Here is a 19,062-nt window from a genome sequence, read left to right on the forward strand (position 1 = left end):
TATCAATCTTTCTATCATTTATCCATCCATCCATCCATCCATCCATCATCTATCTCAGTCTATCAATCTATTGTCTGTCTGTCTGTCTGTCTGTCTGTCTATCTATCCTCTTTCTATCATCTCTATGTCTGTCTGTCTGTCATCATCTATCCTCTATCTATCTATCTATCTATCTATCTATCTATCTATCTATCTATCTATCATCTATCAATCATGTACTTTTAGTTCCAAATATGGAGATTTTAGTAAATTGTTTTACTAATTAAATTTTAGTAAATTATTTGCTAACTAAATCTTAGTAATATATTTTATTAAATACTCAGACACAAAGGATGAGATAATTTTGGAACCATCCTTAGAAGAACTGAACAGAGCACCTCAGCCTTGCCTCTCAAAAGCTGATTTTGGGACTGCCTTGAAGGAATTTTCCACAGGAGAAGCTAAGGGCAAGATATAGTCACTTAACCCTTCCTCTGCCTGTTCTCCCCCCCCACCCCAGCACTTCATGTCTTTTGCTATGTTGACTCCTGTAGTTCAGCTCTTTGTCATGATTGCCACTTAGGGGGTTTGGAGTTGGAGGGATTTCTTATCTGCTGAAAGAAACATAAAACCAAAGTTGAAGCCATTTCAACAGGAGACAAATGACCTCTCCAAACTCCTTGCTGTGGGCCCTTTCGACACTGTGTAATTATCTTGTCACCATTAATATAATTAATTTGGTTTAAATTTTGAGAGGAGCCTGTTTTGGTTTTTCTGGTGGTTAAAATGTCTAGCTGGTCAGCATGTACCACTACTATTAATAGTAAAGGGAGAGGAAGAGGTCATTTCACTCTGTGAAGGGAAGGGTGGCCACTGAAGAATCACCCCCCCCCCAAAGAGGGCATGAATCACCCAAGAAGAGACCAAAAAATACAATCTACTTATGCTAATTTATAGGTATACATGGAAAAATAACATAATTATTATCACTTGAATAAAAATCCAATCCATCTCATCACTGTAGAGGACAATGTGACCTAATTGGGTCCCTACTCATTCTGCTGTCCAGATCTTTACTGTTGATGGACAACCACAAAGCCCCTGCTCTCCCTTCTTATGGTTCTTCAGCTTTTATCTGGATTTGGACTGGACAGCCCTGTAAATAAGCAATGCCTTCAAATGGAGGACTGTCCTCTGTAAGTAGGACTCTAGTGAGAGGTCAATGAAGGAGAGATGGGAGAAAAACAATAGTCAGCATTTAAATTTGATTTTTCCATGGATTTTTCATGCATTTCTGTAATGGTCAATGTGCTCATTTTGAATGGCAAAAGCTGTGGGGGGGCAGTGCATGTGTGAGAGAGTTGTAAAAATAGGGAGCATTTATATGAGAGCTTCAGTTATTGGGTGGTATTGAAATGAAATAAATACATATCTAGCATTAACTTATTCCCCAAACAATCCTTTAAGATAGGTCATTAGTATTATACCCATATTTCAGATGGCTGTTCCATCATCTGCTCATTGAACTGGATTTTTCTCAATTTCTTGAATTTGACTTCACATTGGAAAAAATGGGATTGTGGAAATGTGCACTTCCAAAAATGCACATTTGTGCATATGTAGAAATCCCCCTCCCTGCAACCTTCTGCATTTTCATGCTTTAGCCTATGGGGGAAATACATATTTCTGATCGATGTATCTAAACATTTTTTTTTTGTTTTTGCATTTTTGTACAGCTAAATGTGTGTACAATTCCAAAAGTTAAAACAACAACAACAACTGGTCTGCAAGCTTGTGCAACTGGGAAAAAGGCAGTCTGCTGTGAAATCTGTTGGTCAGATTCATCGAGATCCAAACTCATTTGAATCCATTGAAGATTCTTCTGACCTCACTAGTTCAAATTTTAATAGCGCAACAATCCTTGTTATCTGGCTTAAACCTGGGTCCCACTGCAGCCCTATACAAGTGCAAGTGGAGCCTGTTGATACAACCATTGGGTACTTGGAAACCATGAGAAAAGCAATGAGAACTCAAGGTTTATTTGATGGATCAAGCTTCAGGTTGATGACGATCATGTGTTTTGTTTTTGTTTTTGTGGAAAGAAGCTCGAAGCAGCATGGCAGACATGGATCGACAAGCAAAGCTTCTTCTTCTTTTTTTTTTTTTTGCAGAATAGAATGATGGGAATAGGAATAGGATTTTGCAGAATCAGTTCAGGATTATGCCCTGACCATGAATGGGTACACATGAGGCACAACAGATGCCTGAGGATCAGTGGGGTCAGACTGGAGTTGCAGAACCTTGGATAGCTCCTCCAACTGGATTGTTGGAATAAGCAACAAATTTCTCTGACAACTTAGGCCTGGAGCTCAGCAGACCTTTATCTTTTATCCTGCTTGGGCCAGAGTACTTTCCCAAACTCCACTCCCTTCCAGAAGAGTGCAGAGCCTTAAAGTTCCTGCTATGGAACCTCGCATTCTCCCATCACACCACTCAGTCATCGTCCAGCCTCTGCATTACCGGTGCTGGTGAGCAGATACTGAGGAGCTCCTGGGGTAGATAGGATCAGGCTGTCAGGAGGTGTTAGGGCTGCAGTGTATCCTGCTTTATAGAAGGCAGTCCTTTATTTGCAGGTGTCTCGTAATTGAAAGGCTGTCTGGTTTAATGTACTGTAAGAAGGGAGAGCGGAGGCCTTGAAGCTGCCCATCAACTGTTGGCAGCAGAATGGGCAGGTAGGTCCACCAGTCATCTGATAACAGCCTCTTCCATTACAGTGAGATGTATTGTATTTCTATTTAAATTATAGTAGTAGTTGTTGTTGTTATTAAAATTGCATTGATACCTATAAATTAGCATATACACATGCATACAAATCTGTTTCTTTGAGGGGGAAGGTGATGCATCTTCTCTGCATTGGTGATGTTCAAGTAGCTATTCTAGTAGTAGTTGATCTTGGAGGTTCCAGTTTGGAGGTCTCTGACTCAAGGGACTTGTGGCTGAGAGGTTCCAGCTCAGGCTGGGTGTTGGAAACTGGACCTAGATTCAGTACCTCCACAGCTTGCATTGCTGATCCTCCTGATCAAACTGGCTCCTCATGAAAACCAGAATCCAATTGTTCTGGTGAGTATGTTATCTGTTTGAGTTGGTTCTCTTGAAGAGAATGATGCACCAATGTTTTCTGTGACTATTGCAGCCCATCCAGATCTACAACTGGGGGATGTATGAGAATTTCATTTTTGCTTGCCAAACATGCGGGCATGCCCCATCCCATGCCCCAAATGCAAGCATGAGCACTTTCCTGCCAAAAATATTAGCCAGTTGTCAAATGCATGCTCGTCATGCTCATCTTGTTCCCAATTTCCAATTCGATTTGTGCAAATTTATTTATTTATTTTCATTTCTATACCACCCGATAGTGAAGTTCTCTGCATGGTTCACAAAAATTTAAACCACAAAGTACAGCATAGAACAATATAAAATATCAAAGCTTAAAACTACAGAATAAAAGTGCAACCTGAATAAAACCAAGCAGCAATGAAGAGATTTTAAGTAGAGATTTAAAACAGCTGGCAGGGGGAGGGGGTCACCTGGTGCCCAAAGGAGTACAGTATAGGCACCAAGCAAACCTCTCTAGGGAACTCGTTCCACAGCTGGGTGCCACTGCCACAGCAGAAAAGGCCCTCTTCCTGGTAGCCACCCACCTCACTTCCTTTGGCAGGGACTCCTGGAGAAGGACCTGTGAAGATGCTATTAGGGTCTGGACTGGTACATATGGGAGGAGGGGATCCCTCAGATAAACTGGCCCCAAGCTGTTTAGGGCTTTGGATGTGAATACCAGCACTTTGAATTGGGCCCAGACATGGACTGGCAGCCAGTGCAGCTGGAAAAATGCTGGTGTAATGTCATCTCATTGGCTAGTCCCTGTTAACAATCTTGCTGCCCTGTTTTAGACCTAGTTAAATGTCCTAATTTGCATAAATCTCCTCAGTAGACTTAATCAGCCCCACTTTAGTCTATGGAGATGATCTGTGCAAGTTAGGAAATTTGCAGAAATTTGGGGAGGTTTGCATAAATCTCCCCTTCAGTTGCTGCTCAATTTGCACAAGTTTCCCAGTTGTGCAGAATGAGCAGTGATAGCAAACGTGAAATGGCCAAAAGATGAGTGGTGGGTTGAAGTAAGGAGAATCCTAGTGATCTTGAACATCGCTTGTTTACCCATCAGTATCTCCAACCCTCCACCCTATCACTATCTCCAACCATCTCTTGTTCCCAAACTGGGTTGGCAGGGGGGTGGGGGGGTGAGGTGAGGCCTGCTGTGGTGGTTGAATGTCCAAGTTACTCTCTTTTATGACTGGCACTGTAGGGTGGGTGGAGGACACGTGAAACCAAACTACAATGGACAAGGTGAATATGATGCTGTGCTTGAATGCAGCAATGTCAGTGTGAGTGTGTGTGTGCCAGGAGTGCAATCAGAGAAAAAACCTCTCAGAAAATAAACTTTTTTTCTCTCTCTCTCTTTCCCAATGCTTGCTGAGAGATATATAGTAAAATATTGAGCTGATTTCAGATGGAAAGCTGAAGGAAAGTTAGCCATTATAAAAAGTTAATATGGTCCAATCCTTCCCTTGCCTATTAGGAGCACTAGCTAGGCAAGAATGGAGTCCTGTTTGCTGAACTCACAAATAGACCAGGCAGAAGTACTTTGGGGGCCAAATCCCATCCTCTTGCCAGTCATCTCAATAGACGTATTTGTGAGGCTGTAAAAAATGAAATATTGCATACTTACATCACTCAGGGCACACAGAGGCAGTGCGATTCAGTGGATAGAGATTTGGGTATGGTTCCATGAGATCTGGCTTTGATTCTCTCTCTACAGTTCCTGTTGTGTGGGGTCACACTCTGCTAAGTTACTCTGCTGGCTTCAATTTCCCACATATAAATCAGTTGCCCTCCTTGCATGGTTGTTGCAAAGATGAACGGCACAATGATTTTAAAATCACGTTTAAAGTGTTATATGAATGATAATTGGAAATGGGTTTTGAACAAAGGGCCTCCTTATCTAATTGATGAGTCTTGTTTTATTTTGACACTTATGGAAATGCTTCACACTGAATTACTGATCTGCTGTGTGGATGTCATGAGTAGGTATCTCGTCTCTGTTCTCTGCTGTGGTTCTATTGGCTTTCCTAGTTCCCCTTGCTTTGAGTTCTTAAAATGTAGAGCTGTGCCACTCAAAATTCTCCTGAGTATTTGTGGGGAGAAATTTCACCCACTTTTTCCAAGGGGAGGGGAAATTCCCCAACAGTTTCTCATAGATAGGACTCACAATTGGCAGGGAATGTAACACAACTTCTTTCTTTTTTCCTAAGGTTTTTTTTTGGGGGGGGAGGCTTTTCTCTCTCTGTTATTATTATATTATTTATTGCATTTATACCCCACCTTTTTTCCTCTTGCAAGGTTCCCAAGGCGGCTTACTATAAGTGTTGAGGCTTCCGCTTTTTGCATCACTCTCAGGCCATTCTATAATGTATTTTGGTGGTCTTTTTGAGCTTAGCTAATCACTGCAATGTAGTGAAGGGTGCTATGTGTGTGCGTGTGTTTTCTTTCTATTACACATCTCCCAATTGCTCTGCAGCCTCCGAGGCTGCCCGTGCTTCCTGAACTGAAAATAAAAAGGCCTATGGGAGGAATGATTTTATTATGTCTTCTTCATGATGGCTTTAACTGAAGTGTGGGAAGCTGAGGAGGCTATGGGCTGCCATGGAGATGATTGTGCAATGAAAGACAGGACACTTGGCCACCTCCTAAGTAAGGTAAGCCCAAGAACATTGAACCCAACCCATGAGAAATTTCTCCAAAATTTATTCTCCTTTCACTATTAAAATGTCATGATTTTAAACCAGGGTTGTTGTTGAACCTCCAGCCAAGGGGGCAATTCTGACCTTCCGGGATCCCAATCAAGCCCTTTGGGGTTCCCCCAGATGACCACATCCTCTTCTCCTAGCCTCACTCCTTTACCCCAACCAGTGATTTTTGGGTTGTTTCTCTGTTTTTGTACAACTTTCCTCCATTCTGAAAGGGTTGAAACATCTCTCCTAAAGCTTAATTACTGGCAATATGAGCTTTGAGATGCAATAGGCTGCTATCTATCTATCTATCTATCTATCTATCTATCTATCTATCTCTATCTATTTTCTTAATTCTGCAATTGAACTTGGCTGTTGGGTGGAAAGAGGTTCCCCACCCCTCTTTTAAATAAATACATCCTGCCATTGAAATTATAAGTATTTCCCTGCACAATCCTGGCTGTGTTTACTTGGAATGTAAGCTCCACTACATGCAATGGGATTTACTCCAAGGTCAGTACACATGGGATTGCAGCATTTAAAGCCACCCCCCTTGTGTGTGTGTGTGTGTGTGTGCATATGTGTGCATGTGTGTATGGCAGGATATGTTTATCAAGACTGTTACACGACACTGTTTATAATATTCTTTAAACCGCTAAAACATCTTTCATGGGTTGAGTTGAAAGTCTGTCCTCTACAGATTGTTGGGTTTGCTGTGTGAACTTTAAGGCTGGAGGCAGCAATAGGAACACCAGAGACCTGGGGAGAGGATTCAATATCATAACTGACCAGCATCTACTTAGGGATGTCCATCGCTGAGAAATCTGGTTCTTTCTTGGCTCGATGGAGTTCTGCGACATGTACAACTCGCCATTTGTGTTGGCGTGATGACCTGCAGACTTCTCCCTGAACTCCGGGACTTTTTTGGGGGTGTCGAGCTGTAATTTGCACAAACTGCTCAGAAATCTCTGCAAATTGCTCAGATATGTGCGGAAATTGTGGAACCTGTCGAAAAAAATGTGCAAAATGCCCCAAAAATCCACGAACTGACCCGACACATTGCAGACTGAGTTGGGCTGCAGCAGGAATTGAAACAAAGTCCAGGGGCTGAACCTAGGGAAACATGTTGAACTCTACCCACCCAAATGGATTTCTCTGACATCCCTACATCTACTTTAGTGACCCCACCTCTTTTCACCTGCATCTTCATATGCTTATCCAATACAAGGAAGGATATCATGTCCTTCCTCACCCTGCGTCTAATTTCTATGGTAAAGAGCATAAGAAGGATCATCTACTCCATCATTCTGTTCCCATAGAGGTCAACCAGCTGCCCATGGGAATCCCACAAGGAGGACATGGGCACAACAGCACCCCCTGGCTCATGTTCCTCAGCAACTGAGAGGCATACTGCCTCTGATGCTAGAGGTAATATACAGTCATCATGAGTAGTGACCATTGATAGCCTTATGATTCTGCTGTCCTGGCCTCTGTATGTTTGTCCAAAGCTGAGAATAGGCTCTACCTGTGTGCAACTGTAGTTACTCATGATCAGGAGCCCCAATTAAATAAGGATTCCTGATTTTCAGTACAGACCATATATGTACACTACTGTACATGGGTAAAGCCCATTCCTCCCTTCAATTGAACTTGCAGAGATTGGGAACAGTAGACATGTGGAGGCCAGAGGTGGAGCCCGCTGGCATATGCTACTTCCCTCCACATGGTCAGTGAATGGGTGAAGATGAAGGTGAGAATGGGCTTACAAGACTAGCTGGGAGCAAGGTTCCATCTAGAGCAGAGATAAGCAATCTGATGCCTTCCAGATGTTTTGGACTACAACTCCCACCATCCTTTCCCATTGGCCATGCTGGCTAGGGCTTATGGGGAGCTGTAGTCCAAACATCTGGAGGGTACCAGATTGCTACCTCCTGATCCAGAGTAGGGATGTAAGAACTCACCCTAGATTGGTTTCTCCGGGCACTCGCCAAAGCAGTGCCCCTGCTTGCATCCCCCTGGACCCGTGCTCAGGCCACCCACAAGTTTGGTGAGTTCCCCAGGCTCACCGCAATCCCGTTTGGTGAGCACCCGCCATTTTTGTGCCTTTGATTTCTATGTATTAGAGGGATTATACGTCTAATATTGCACTTATTTAGCTTTTCCAGCTCCAAACTGTGCATATTTAAATACACACATTTTTTAAAACTTCCTGGTTTACGTAGAAATCAAAGGCGTGAAAATGGTGGGTGCTCACTAAATGGGATCACGGTGAGTCCTGGAGAGCGCGAGTGGGCACGAGCACAGGGCATACAAGGACAGTGTCTTGGCAGGTGCAGTTCGGAGGTCACAGGCGGGGGGTGCCCAACCAATTCCCAGACCCAGTCGGGCGCCTGCGACATCCCTAAACCAGAGCTACTCTTCCTCCATTGCTAGCATGTTTTAAGCTTCCTTAGAAGTTGTTAGATCAAAAGGAAGGACATACATCTAAACATGAATGAAGGAGTGAATGAATGAATGAATGAATGCCATATTTAATTGCACAGTTGCTAGGAGCTGTACAAGCCTGTGCAACGTATGACCTACCTAATTGTAGCTCTGACACTAGTCATGCATGGTGGATCTCAAGGGGCTTGATGTAGCTTCCTGTCTGGAACTGCAAAACAAGGTTTAGGGTGGCCATATGTACTCTTTTACTATAGACAGTCCTCTATTTGATAAACAGTCCCATCCAATTCCAGCTTAAAATTTAAGGAACCACAATAACTGTTCCCCTGATCACAGTCTTCCACACTATGGTGAGTTGTTCTGCATTTCTATTTAAATCACATCATAGTAATTATTTCTAAAATGGCATCTGTACACCTAAATTAGCATATGCACATTTTATGCAAATTGCCCTCCTTTGGGGTGATGCATTTCTTCTTCTTTGTCAATTCACAAGTGGCCACCCTAAGGGTCATCAAGTCTTGGCAGCCACAAAATGTTACTACTGAGTTCCCTTCTGGGTCACAACGATAATAATTTTAATAGGTCGGGCTGTGACTGATGGGTAAAATACTTCTTAAAAAAATCATTTTGGCTTTGGTATGCAACTGTACTGGGCAATGAAATAAGGAAGGAAGGAAGGAAGGAAGGAAGGAAGGAAGGAGAGAGAGAGAGAGAGAGAGAGAGAAGTTGGCCTTGGTGAGTAGCTTTTATTGCAAGTCATTTCTCATGCCTTTTCGTATCCTCACAAAGGCATGTGGATGGAGGGTTTGATAATATGCAAATGTGTTTAAATGTAAGAGTTTAATTGAAAAGGTAGATGATAAATCAACTTTTTTAAAAAATAAAAATAAATACTATTCTTTAAAAGGGATTGCAGTGAAGATTGCATGCTGAATGTGCAACCAAGTAATAGTTCACTCAGCTGAGAACTTCACAAGACCACAAATGTGTTTTTGGGGGGCGAGAGGGTTCAGTGTGCTACTTTAAAGTCTGCCCACCTTACTTGTCGGCTGCTCCAATATGTAGGCCCAGGAAAGCAGGCCATGTATTTTCCATTGCAGCCATTCTACCGAGCAGAGTGCAAGCAGCCGAACATAGCTGAAGAGGGCTTCAAAGGGAGCTCTTGAGAATATCAACTTCCTAAGTACCTGTGAATTCAAGTTGCATGTCTTTCTCTCTTCTGACAGCTGCTGGAAAGAGGCAGAGGCCAGAGAGAGTCCTGTTGGCAGATGCTTTGGGGAAGTGGCTCCTATGCTCCGCCTCCCTTCCCTTTGTCCTTTTCTGCATGGTCTGGAGCTGCCTTGCCATCCTGGTTTTTGTTGTTTCTTTATCATGCTAAACATATAGGATAATTGAAAGCTAACACCTCTGTATGGATCACTAGGCATAATACGCCTGGATGACAAATCAATTTCCTTGTTGCCCTGCGAGAGCACTGCTTGCATTTCTCTTGTTTGCATGCCACTTAGTGGTTGGGGTTTGGAGTTCATTTTTGTTTCTTTTGAGTCAAGGCTCTGCCTTGCCCTTGGCATGCCCTAGCTAGCTGGGCGGGGGTGGGCAGGGCAGAGGAGGAGGTTAATCTTGTACATTTGATTTGCGGACATGGTATAGGCGCTTCTAATAAAGAACATCAGAACAGCCATGCTGGATCAGACCAAGGGCCCATCTAACCCACACAGTGGCCAAGCAGATGCCCATGGGAAACCCACAAGTAGGACATGAGTGCAATAGCACCCTCCCACTCATCTTCTCCAGCAAGTGGTTGTTAGGGTTGGATCGGAGCCCATAAAGCCCCAAAGCAGTTCTGATTCTGAGGAAGAGATAGAAACCGTGGGAGAGGAACCCGCACGCTGTTCAGAGGCACAGCCAGAGGGAGAGCCCCTCCCTGCTCCATTCCTGAGAGTGGTAGTGACCCTGGCAGGGAGAGGGAGGGACAATTGGAGCTTCTGGATGCAAGGCGCTGGCACAGGGACAAGCGGGAGATGGCGGGCACCAAGAGGAGGCACTCAGCCCACTTGGCACGATGACAACAGCTGCGCCTCGATGCCCCACGGGAAAGGGGTGGACTCTCTCCTCCTAGCCCTAAGTTCAGAGGCTTCCCACCCTTTCCCTCCAAATGGAGACCAACTGATTCCCTAAGGCTAGAAGCCCCTAGTAGGCAGCTCTCTTAAGTTTCCTTCTTGGGCTCAGGCAATTAGCATCTGTAAGCATCGTTAGGGTGAATGGAAATAAAGCCTTGGAAAAGAGCCGTATTATCTGCGTGTTGATTCTGGCTACTTCAGGACTTTAGAAGGCAGCAAGGGCGCTCCTGACAGTGATGTACATAGGCGTACAGCTTCTGACACTGCAGGTGGCATATAGCCATATAGCCATCAGGACTAGTAGCCATTGGTAGCCCTCTCCTTCATGATGTCTCAGCTTCTCCAGCTGGGGACCTGAGCAGCCTGGCCCGAGCACCTTTCTTTTTGCATCCAGGAAAGGGAGCCACTTTATTGGGCACCAACTCTGAATGCCAGTACCTATGTTTTAGGGGAAACATTTCAGCCTCTTAGAATAAGGGGGGGATCCCCAAATGCAGGAAACCACCAACTGGCCAGTGGTCAGGGGAAAGGGGATGGGGACAGGGGAAGGGGTTGTGGACGTCTGAGAAACACCAGAGGGCCATATTTGGCCCTCAAGCTTCAGATCTAAAGGAAGTACACCAGGTGTACTTGAATCATCACCCTACTGGTTAAGAGTCCACCATACTAAGTGTTTTCAGCATAGACAGCAGTGATCAGTCAAGGAGGAGTCCAGAGTAGGGATGTGCGGACTGTGTAAATCCACTCTGCCTGTATTTTGCAGATTGTCAGGTGCATTTTGTTCCATTGTCTGCTCACAGACGGATGCGGATATATATTTTTTAATCATGCAGAAAAAATATGCAAAGAATTGCATGAGTTTCTACGTAAGTATTTATGTAAGTGTTTACATAAGTATTTACATGATTTACCTTAGTATGTAATATTTAGCATGTTGTCCCCCATTTCATTCAACGTTTCCTCAGCAGACACTGACTGATCCTATGTCAAATCCTATGTGTTTATATGCTTAAATTTCAGGAAAGTAAACAAATCATCTGAAAGTCCACAGACTCTATGCAGCCTGAGGGAGTCACTCTGCAGTGGATTCCGCAGGTCAGATTCTTAGAAATCCAAGCTCATTTTAGTCCATCTTGAATTTCTCCAGCATCCCTAGTTCAGAGTAGAGAGGGAGCTATTTGGCCAGACTACTAAAGTAGGAACGGGCAATTGGCAGGCCAGGAGGCAACATTATCTGGGTTCCTAAAGTGCATAATACAGGATATCCTTTATTGTTAAAGCCATTCATGCTAGCTCCTTTCATCCATCCATCCATATAAAATCTGCATTGCTGGCCCTCCATAAACATTGCACACCTTCCTTGGTCCCACATCCAATATTCACACATTAGGTATAGCTGCAGGGTTCCAGCTTACATGGAAGCTTATGTTCATGCATTTTACCTATGCAGGTATCCATGCTCAACACATGGCTGCCAAGTGGAGCAGGGCCAAATAATTGTATGCCCTCAGTCAATGGTGGGGCCCAACTGTCTCTTTGAAGGGGGTTGATGAAACACCAACAAAGGGGTTTTAACTCTTTCCTCCCCAGTGTGAACAGCCACTGTCGTATTGACCACAATTTGTTATGGGTGTTCTAGGTTTGGATTTCCTACATTGAGCAAGAGCTTGGGTTAGATGATCTACAAGGGCTCCTACAGTTCAATTATTCTCCCTTGAAGCCCCTTAGCTGTCCATTTCCTGTGCCATTGATGGAAGTTGACAGGAGATTTGACAAGACAACTCCCAATTGATGATCTATGTGTGTTCATTTTGGGGATGAGGGGGTTAAATAAGAGATCGTTGACCATCCCGAAGTGGAAGTGAGTCCATCAGCAGAACCAACAGTACTGGCCCTTCCCCATCTTCCTAAAATTCAGCATATAGCTTCTAAATGATGCTTCCGTTTACATGTTGCTTTGTTAGCAAATCAGCTGTGAGCACCCTACATTGGTTCCTGTGGTATTCCTCTTTGCATGTCAGGGGGTCCTTCCTTTTTTGGGACTGCGTGCAAATAATGTGTGTATACATGTAGAGATGTATGAATGTTTGCAGAGCACTTAAAAATACCCCATTTGCAGCCCCAAACGTGAACAGGAGCACATATTCTTTGAAAATGTTTGCAAATTCCCAAACTTGCATTTATGATTTTAAAAAGGAAGGCACACTTAGAAAAATGCACTTTTAGAAACTCAAATTTTCATGGTTTAGTCAATGGAGGAAAAGTGCACACTTCTGAAAAATGCACTCTTTTCCCATTTCAACTGCACATTTTCCCATTTAAATGACCCCCCCCCCCCCGCATCTCACAAATGGAAATCGGGGCAAGTAGAACTGAGCTTTGAAGTGAAGTCCTGGGAATTTCAGTGAGCTTGAGCATCCTGGTTCTCTCATACGTTGTGGGGAGTGGGGTGTGCATGTGTTTTATTGCCCATGGCTCCTCACTTACTATACATGTGTGCAGTTCTGGCCCATAACTGCAGAAGCTTTGCAGATTACCAACTCAGTTCAGATGGAGACTTTGTCCTCTAACAAAGGATGAAAGGGATTTGATGGTAGTCCTGATTCCTGGACACTTGTGACCATGGGTTGAGTGCTTCTGAGTATGTATAGAGTTCCTTGTCAATAGGCAAACAATCCACCCCCCACCCCCACGGACCTAAGGTGAGTGTGACTTGCCTTTGTGGAGAAAATGCTCATCATGCATTTGTGGAATTCTCATGAGGGACAATTTCGTTTGGTTGGCATTTTAAATGTAATGACCTAATTTGCACTTCCAGGACTGATATGTGGATTGGAACACGGTTACGCTTCAGACTGTGCACTTCTCCAAATTTTGCGATACAGTTCCTGGTTCCAAAATTGCACACAAAATGCACATTTTAGGGAGTGTACATTTTAGATGTGTAAAAAGTTGCAGAAATTAGGGAATGTTGAGTAGAAAATAATGTATATTAGGGAAAGCTGTATATGAAAATAATGTGAATAGCCATGCTTTTTAAAAAAATAAAAAACTGCATAGGGATGTGGAAATTTGGATGGAACTGACTTGTGATTGAATACATAGATCGTGTAATGTGTGAATAGTGGTTTAGGATGAGATGGCAACAGGCAATTTTATCTGCAATACCTTATCCTCATTTTACAGATGAAGAAACTGGATTTAATTGCTTTTGAATGGGATGCTTTGCACTCAAAACCTTAGGGATGTATGGATTTTGTAAAGTCCATCCTGTCTGCATTTCTTGGATTGTCAGGAATAGGATTTTTGTTTTTGTTTTTTTTATAATTTCCCGAATTTGTGTAAATTCACATTTGCACACATTCACACTTTCAAAAATGTACAAATCCCCTCTCCCCAATGTGCATTTTCATGCTTTAGCCTATGGGCTAAATGCATATTTATGACAATTAAACACACACACATCCCTATGGCTAAATTTGCATGAAATTCCAGAAAGTTAAAAACAAAAAAACAACCCCCCCTGGAAGTCTGCAGAATTCATGCCTCTCAGGAAAAGCTGGTCTACTGTGCAATCCATGGGTTGGATTCGTAGAAATTGAAACTCCTTTGATTCTGTTGCAGAAAATCCTCTGACATCCATACAAAACATGATCAGTTTGGAAACTTTGTGAAATAGGGAACATTTCCTCCAGCCTGACATTGTCTTAGTCTCCAATTATCTCCTGCTGAGTACAGCAGAGGAGTGAGAGGACCAGAGCAAAGATTTTTTTCATGCATCTTTAGGTGGGGGGTCCTGTTAGGTCAGGTCTCGGGCTTGTTAAAATGGTGCCTTAGGGGAGAGAGTCCCATTGTAGCCTCATTTGGGTTGCTCCTTATCATACTAGTGAACATGACACTGCAGTCTCTCTGAAGCTGTCTGTCCCACTCTGATATCCACAGAATAGCGAGACACACTAAAGTGACAGATCTATTTTTCTTTCCTTCCTGCATAACTTGCCTGACAGAATGCCCTGGGCTTGTGTAGATTGCTATAATAAAGGCACACTTAAAATAACGGAGACTTGACACTGCTGCACCAAAGCAGTTCTTCAACAATGGAAAAACAACATGCAAAGTGATGTTTATAAACACCATTGTTCAATACCTACGAAGCAGGCACTTCTCCAGTCTGCAGAAACACTACAGGTTGCAAAACATTGGGATGAGGGGAGCATAGTGTCCCTTATGCGACACCTCAGCCATCCGCGAACTAGAACATAATTCAGTTCCTTAGACTCCATTCCTGAAAATATAAATTCAGGCACAGGTACCTGCCTTACATCTTCTGCAGTGAAGACAGATGCAAAGAATTCATGCAGCTTCTCTGGAACCTCCGTATCCTCCCTTAGTCCTCATTTAACTCCCTTGTGATCCAACAGTCAAACTGATTTCAAAGCCATTTCCCTGAGTGTTATATTATTTACAGAAAGTTATATGGATGAATGAAGGTGATTGGTGGGATATTCAGGACAGAGAAAATGATGTGCCTTGTTAAAACATGGAATTTGCTGCTATGAGATGTAGTTTAGATGTCCTTACCAAAGCTTGCAAAAGGCTTTCTTAGCTACCAACCTCACTTGAACATCCACAGATAATGCCTGGTCCAGGAGAATGCAGAAAAGGGCAGCTGTAATGATCAAGGGGCTGGAACAACTCTCCAATGACGAAGGTTACAATGTCTGAGACTATTTAGCTTGGGGCGGGGAGGCACATACAGGGAGACATGATAGAGGTGTACATGATTATGTATGGTTTAGAGAAAGTGGATAGGGTGACATCTCTCACAAGACGAGAACCTAATGGGGTCATCCCATGAAGCTCATAGGTGGGAGGCTCAGGACAGAGAAAATGATGTCCCTTGTTAAAACATGTAATTTGCTGCTATGAGATGTAGTTTGGATGTCCTTACCAAAGCTTGCAAAAGGCTTTTAGCTACCAACCTCACTTGAACATCCATAGATAATGCCTGGTCCAGGAGAATGTAGAAAAGGGCAACTGTAATGATCAAGGGGCTGGGACAACTCTCCAATGACAAAAGGTTACTATGTCTGGGACTATCTAGCTTTGGGGGGGGGGAAGACAAGTAAGGGGAGACATGATAGAAGTGTACATGATTATGTGTGGTTTGGAGAAAGTGGATAGGGTGACATCTCTCACAAGATGAGAACCTAATAGGGTCATCCCATGAAGCTGATTGGTGGGAGGTTCAGGACAGAGAAAATGACATCCCTTGTTAAAACATGTAATTTGCTGCTATGAGATGTAGTTTGGATGTCCTTACCAAAGCTTGCAAAAGGCTCTCTTACCTACCAACCTCACTTGAACATCCATAGATAATGCCTGGTCCATGAAAATGCAGAAATGGGCAACTGTAATGATCAAGGGGCTGGGACAACTCTCCAATGACAAAAGGTTACTATGTCTGGGACTATCTAGCTTGGGGGGAGGGGAGGCACATAGGGGGAGACATGATAGAGGTGTACATGATTATGTATGGTTAGGAGAAAGTGGATAGGGTGACATCTCTCACAAGATGAGAACCTAATGGGGTCCTCCCATGAAGCTGATTGGTGGGAGGTTCAGGACAGATAAAAGGAAGTCCTTCATACAGTGCATAGTTAAATGATGGAATTCACCACCACAAGATGTAGTGATGGCCACTAATTTGGATGACTTTAGAAGGGAATTATACAAATGCATGGAGGAATAAGGATATCAGTGGCTAGTGGCTACTGGTCATGCTGGCTATATGCTGCCTCCAATACTCGAGGCAGTATGCCTATGTACACCAGTGGCTTAGGGGTGGCTTCCAACTGAAAGTAGAAATGCTTATAAATTTGCATGCAAACTAAATTCCTGATGTTCTTTTAACCAATGGGGGGGGGGGAGCTGAGAGAAACTGAAATTGACAGATTAGTCTATCCTACTCTAAGTTGGGTTTCTGACTGACTGACTGATTGATTGTATGTATTTTTTTAAAAAAAAGAGAATTGATCAATTAATTAAATATGCATACATTTCCAAATAAAGGGGAAAACAGCAGCTCTAAAGAAAAGCACAGACTTTGTTTTTAGATGGTGTGTATACATGTCATAGAAGGCATCACCTTAGAAGGCACATTCCCTTGTGAGGACACATCAAGAGGCCATGCCCCTTCTAAGGCGGTATTCAGCGTCCGCAATTCTTCTCAGTCCTTGTGCTAAAAATAATAACTCCACTGACAATTGGAGATTCCTTTGCAGTCAAAATGTTCTTCATCTATTGATCTAATGGATGCATCAACTAAAATAGGAGTGGGCAAAAATTTGCAGGCACAGCAGCAATCCCCCCCCCAAAATGGGGGGGATTTGGCCAGTACCTCTACAGAAGCCTAAAATGGCCAAAGCTCACTTCAGAAAAAGTGGGATGTAACGACTGGAGGCTGCCTAAGCAAGGTGCCACCCCAACCCTTACCAGTATGCTGCCAGAGTGCAGACCTGGGGGAGGGTGTGAAAATGGCCCTCAGACCCCCACCCAGTTTCCCACCCCCGGACTAAACATTGCACCCCAACCTGTTGCCATTTAATGTGTATATCATCTGTCTGCAATTAGTATGCAAAGCAATGTACAATGGTATAGAATTGCATTCATTCAACATGACCAGTAAAGCAAGGGTGATGAAGCTCTTTCAGCCCATGGACCCAATTCCATTACAGAAAAGCTCCCGGGGCCACATTCTAGTGGTGGGCGGAGCTAAAGGCAAAAGGGAGCAGGACCAAATTACCAAATGTACTAACGTATTTTAGCTTAAAGCTTTTACTGCCAAGCTCTAAGCCTTAGGAGAGGCACGGAAGTCGGGGGACTGGACGGCCAAATGATCAGTGGGTGGGGGAGGTGGTGCCAGGAGAAAGGGTGAGGCCTTCTGTGGACCTCTGGAGGGCCAGATATGGCACCTCTGCAGTAAAGGCAAAACAACTTGGCAATGCTTCCTTCTGTTATCACTTCTGCAATTGATTGATTGATTGATTTAATTCATTTCATTTCTATACTGCCCAATAGCCGAAGGTCTCTGGGCAGTTCACAGAAATTATCTTGTCATCCTCCCAGCCCCATTTTGACATTTGGTTGCTGCCTTGGCAAATTCAGACAGCGTGAAGTTGGTTCCTGGAGAAGCGGATGCAAGGCCAGTTTGGGCCATGTTGAAGTCAGGATGCTAAAGAGATGGGAAAGCATGCCCCTTGCAGAGTCGCTCACTAGCAAACCTTCTATATGAAGGTTGGGTTCAGTCTTGTTGTGCTAAAATCTCTCCCCCCCACCCTTCTCTCCACAGACACATAGAGAAATGGAGGAACTTGCAGACGCTGAATGCTGTAGACATGGAGCTGTATACAGGACTCCAGAGACTGTGAGTATTGTGTGTTTGTAGGAGAATCTGAATCTTGGAGGTGCTTCCCCATCCCCATCAGATAGGGTTGCCAGCTGATCAGAACAACACCTGACCAGGCCTGCTGTTGTGCCTTAAAGAGACAGACAGACAGACAGACAGACAGAGATTTGCAGAAATCTCAGGCAGAGCTTTTTTTATGGAATGAACATCATCACCTGATAATACCATCACACACACACACATGACTTGCTCATTCTGTGTCCAAGTGCTAAGTGTTGATGGGCAACTCCAAATTTGACTCCCACACTTCCTTTTGATGGTTCTTTATCTTTAATCTGGGCCCTGTTTCCACGATAATGGCAGGAGAAGGGAGGCGTAGCTCATCCGCATTTTTGTAGGAGCCGGTTTTGGTCCAGGCAGGGCTCCACGACGGTGTACATCCCACCATTTTAAGTGGCTTCACATAACTTACTTCCGGGAGGTGTGGGGGTAGGTGGGGTGCTGGAGTGAACATCATCTGAGTGGCAGGAGCTGCTCAACCAATAAGAGAGGCTTCCCCCCACATCCCTACTCCAGGCTCCATAAGGAAGGTGCGAAGTAGTTACTTCCCGTTGTGTTCATTTGTAAAGCAAGCCTCCCAACAACCCCCAAGCCTCATTGAACACAGTGAGTGTTACTTCTGAGTAGACACACATATGCTTGTGCTGGGAAAGGGGGGCACAGGGATAAGAAACCAGCCCCCTTTCTAACCAAACCGATACTACACAGGATCTCTATAATGAAGCTGTGAATTAGTTACTTCCTAAGGCAATAAAGCAAACAATGGAGAATCAGAGCCTTGAGATCATGCTTAACCACACTTAGGGAACTGGGCTTTAAACTGCTGCATTTCAGTTGAGGGGGATCTCTGTAAGTACTGATGTGGGCATTCAAAGGGCAAGCCTCATTTAGCACAATGGGAGTTCCTTCTGACGCTAATGGGTTTGTGTGGGGATGGGAAACACACAGGAAACACCCCTTGACCAGGGTCATGGTGAAAGGCACACCGCTGGGCAGGGCTAACATACCCGAGGTCAATGCAGGGGTTGGTCCACACAGCAACTACACCACAGAGAACCCCACTTGAGGAAAATAATTGGACTTTAAGTAGTCTCAGGAAATCTGTTTTTTTTTTCCTGATACTCTCCAGGGTGGCTGCTGGATGGCCATGATGCCCTGTAACCCAAATGACCTCAACTCGCAGCCTGCTTGGAGTAAATCA

At 43.9% G+C, this 19,062-nt stretch overlaps 1 protein-coding gene across 2 annotated transcripts in view; it reads left to right on the forward strand.

Moving 5' to 3' along the window:
* NTRK3 (neurotrophic receptor tyrosine kinase 3) overlaps positions 1-19,062 on the forward strand; it is a 749,187-nt gene that overhangs the window by 134,259 nt on the left and 595,866 nt on the right. For both annotated transcript variants that reach the window (XM_084817344.1, XM_084817345.1), the window contains exon 2: positions 17,745-17,819. In XM_084817344.1, the coding sequence (XP_084673470.1) occupies positions 17,745-17,819 (75 nt within the window). The remainder of the gene's footprint in view (positions 1-17,744; positions 17,820-19,062) is intronic.

Source organism: Heloderma suspectum, chromosome 11, assembly GCF_057233095.1.
Source record: "Heloderma suspectum isolate Gila_16-S chromosome 11, 16-S_ref, whole genome shotgun sequence".
Taxonomy (NCBI): Eukaryota; Metazoa; Chordata; class Lepidosauria; order Squamata; family Helodermatidae; genus Heloderma; species Heloderma suspectum.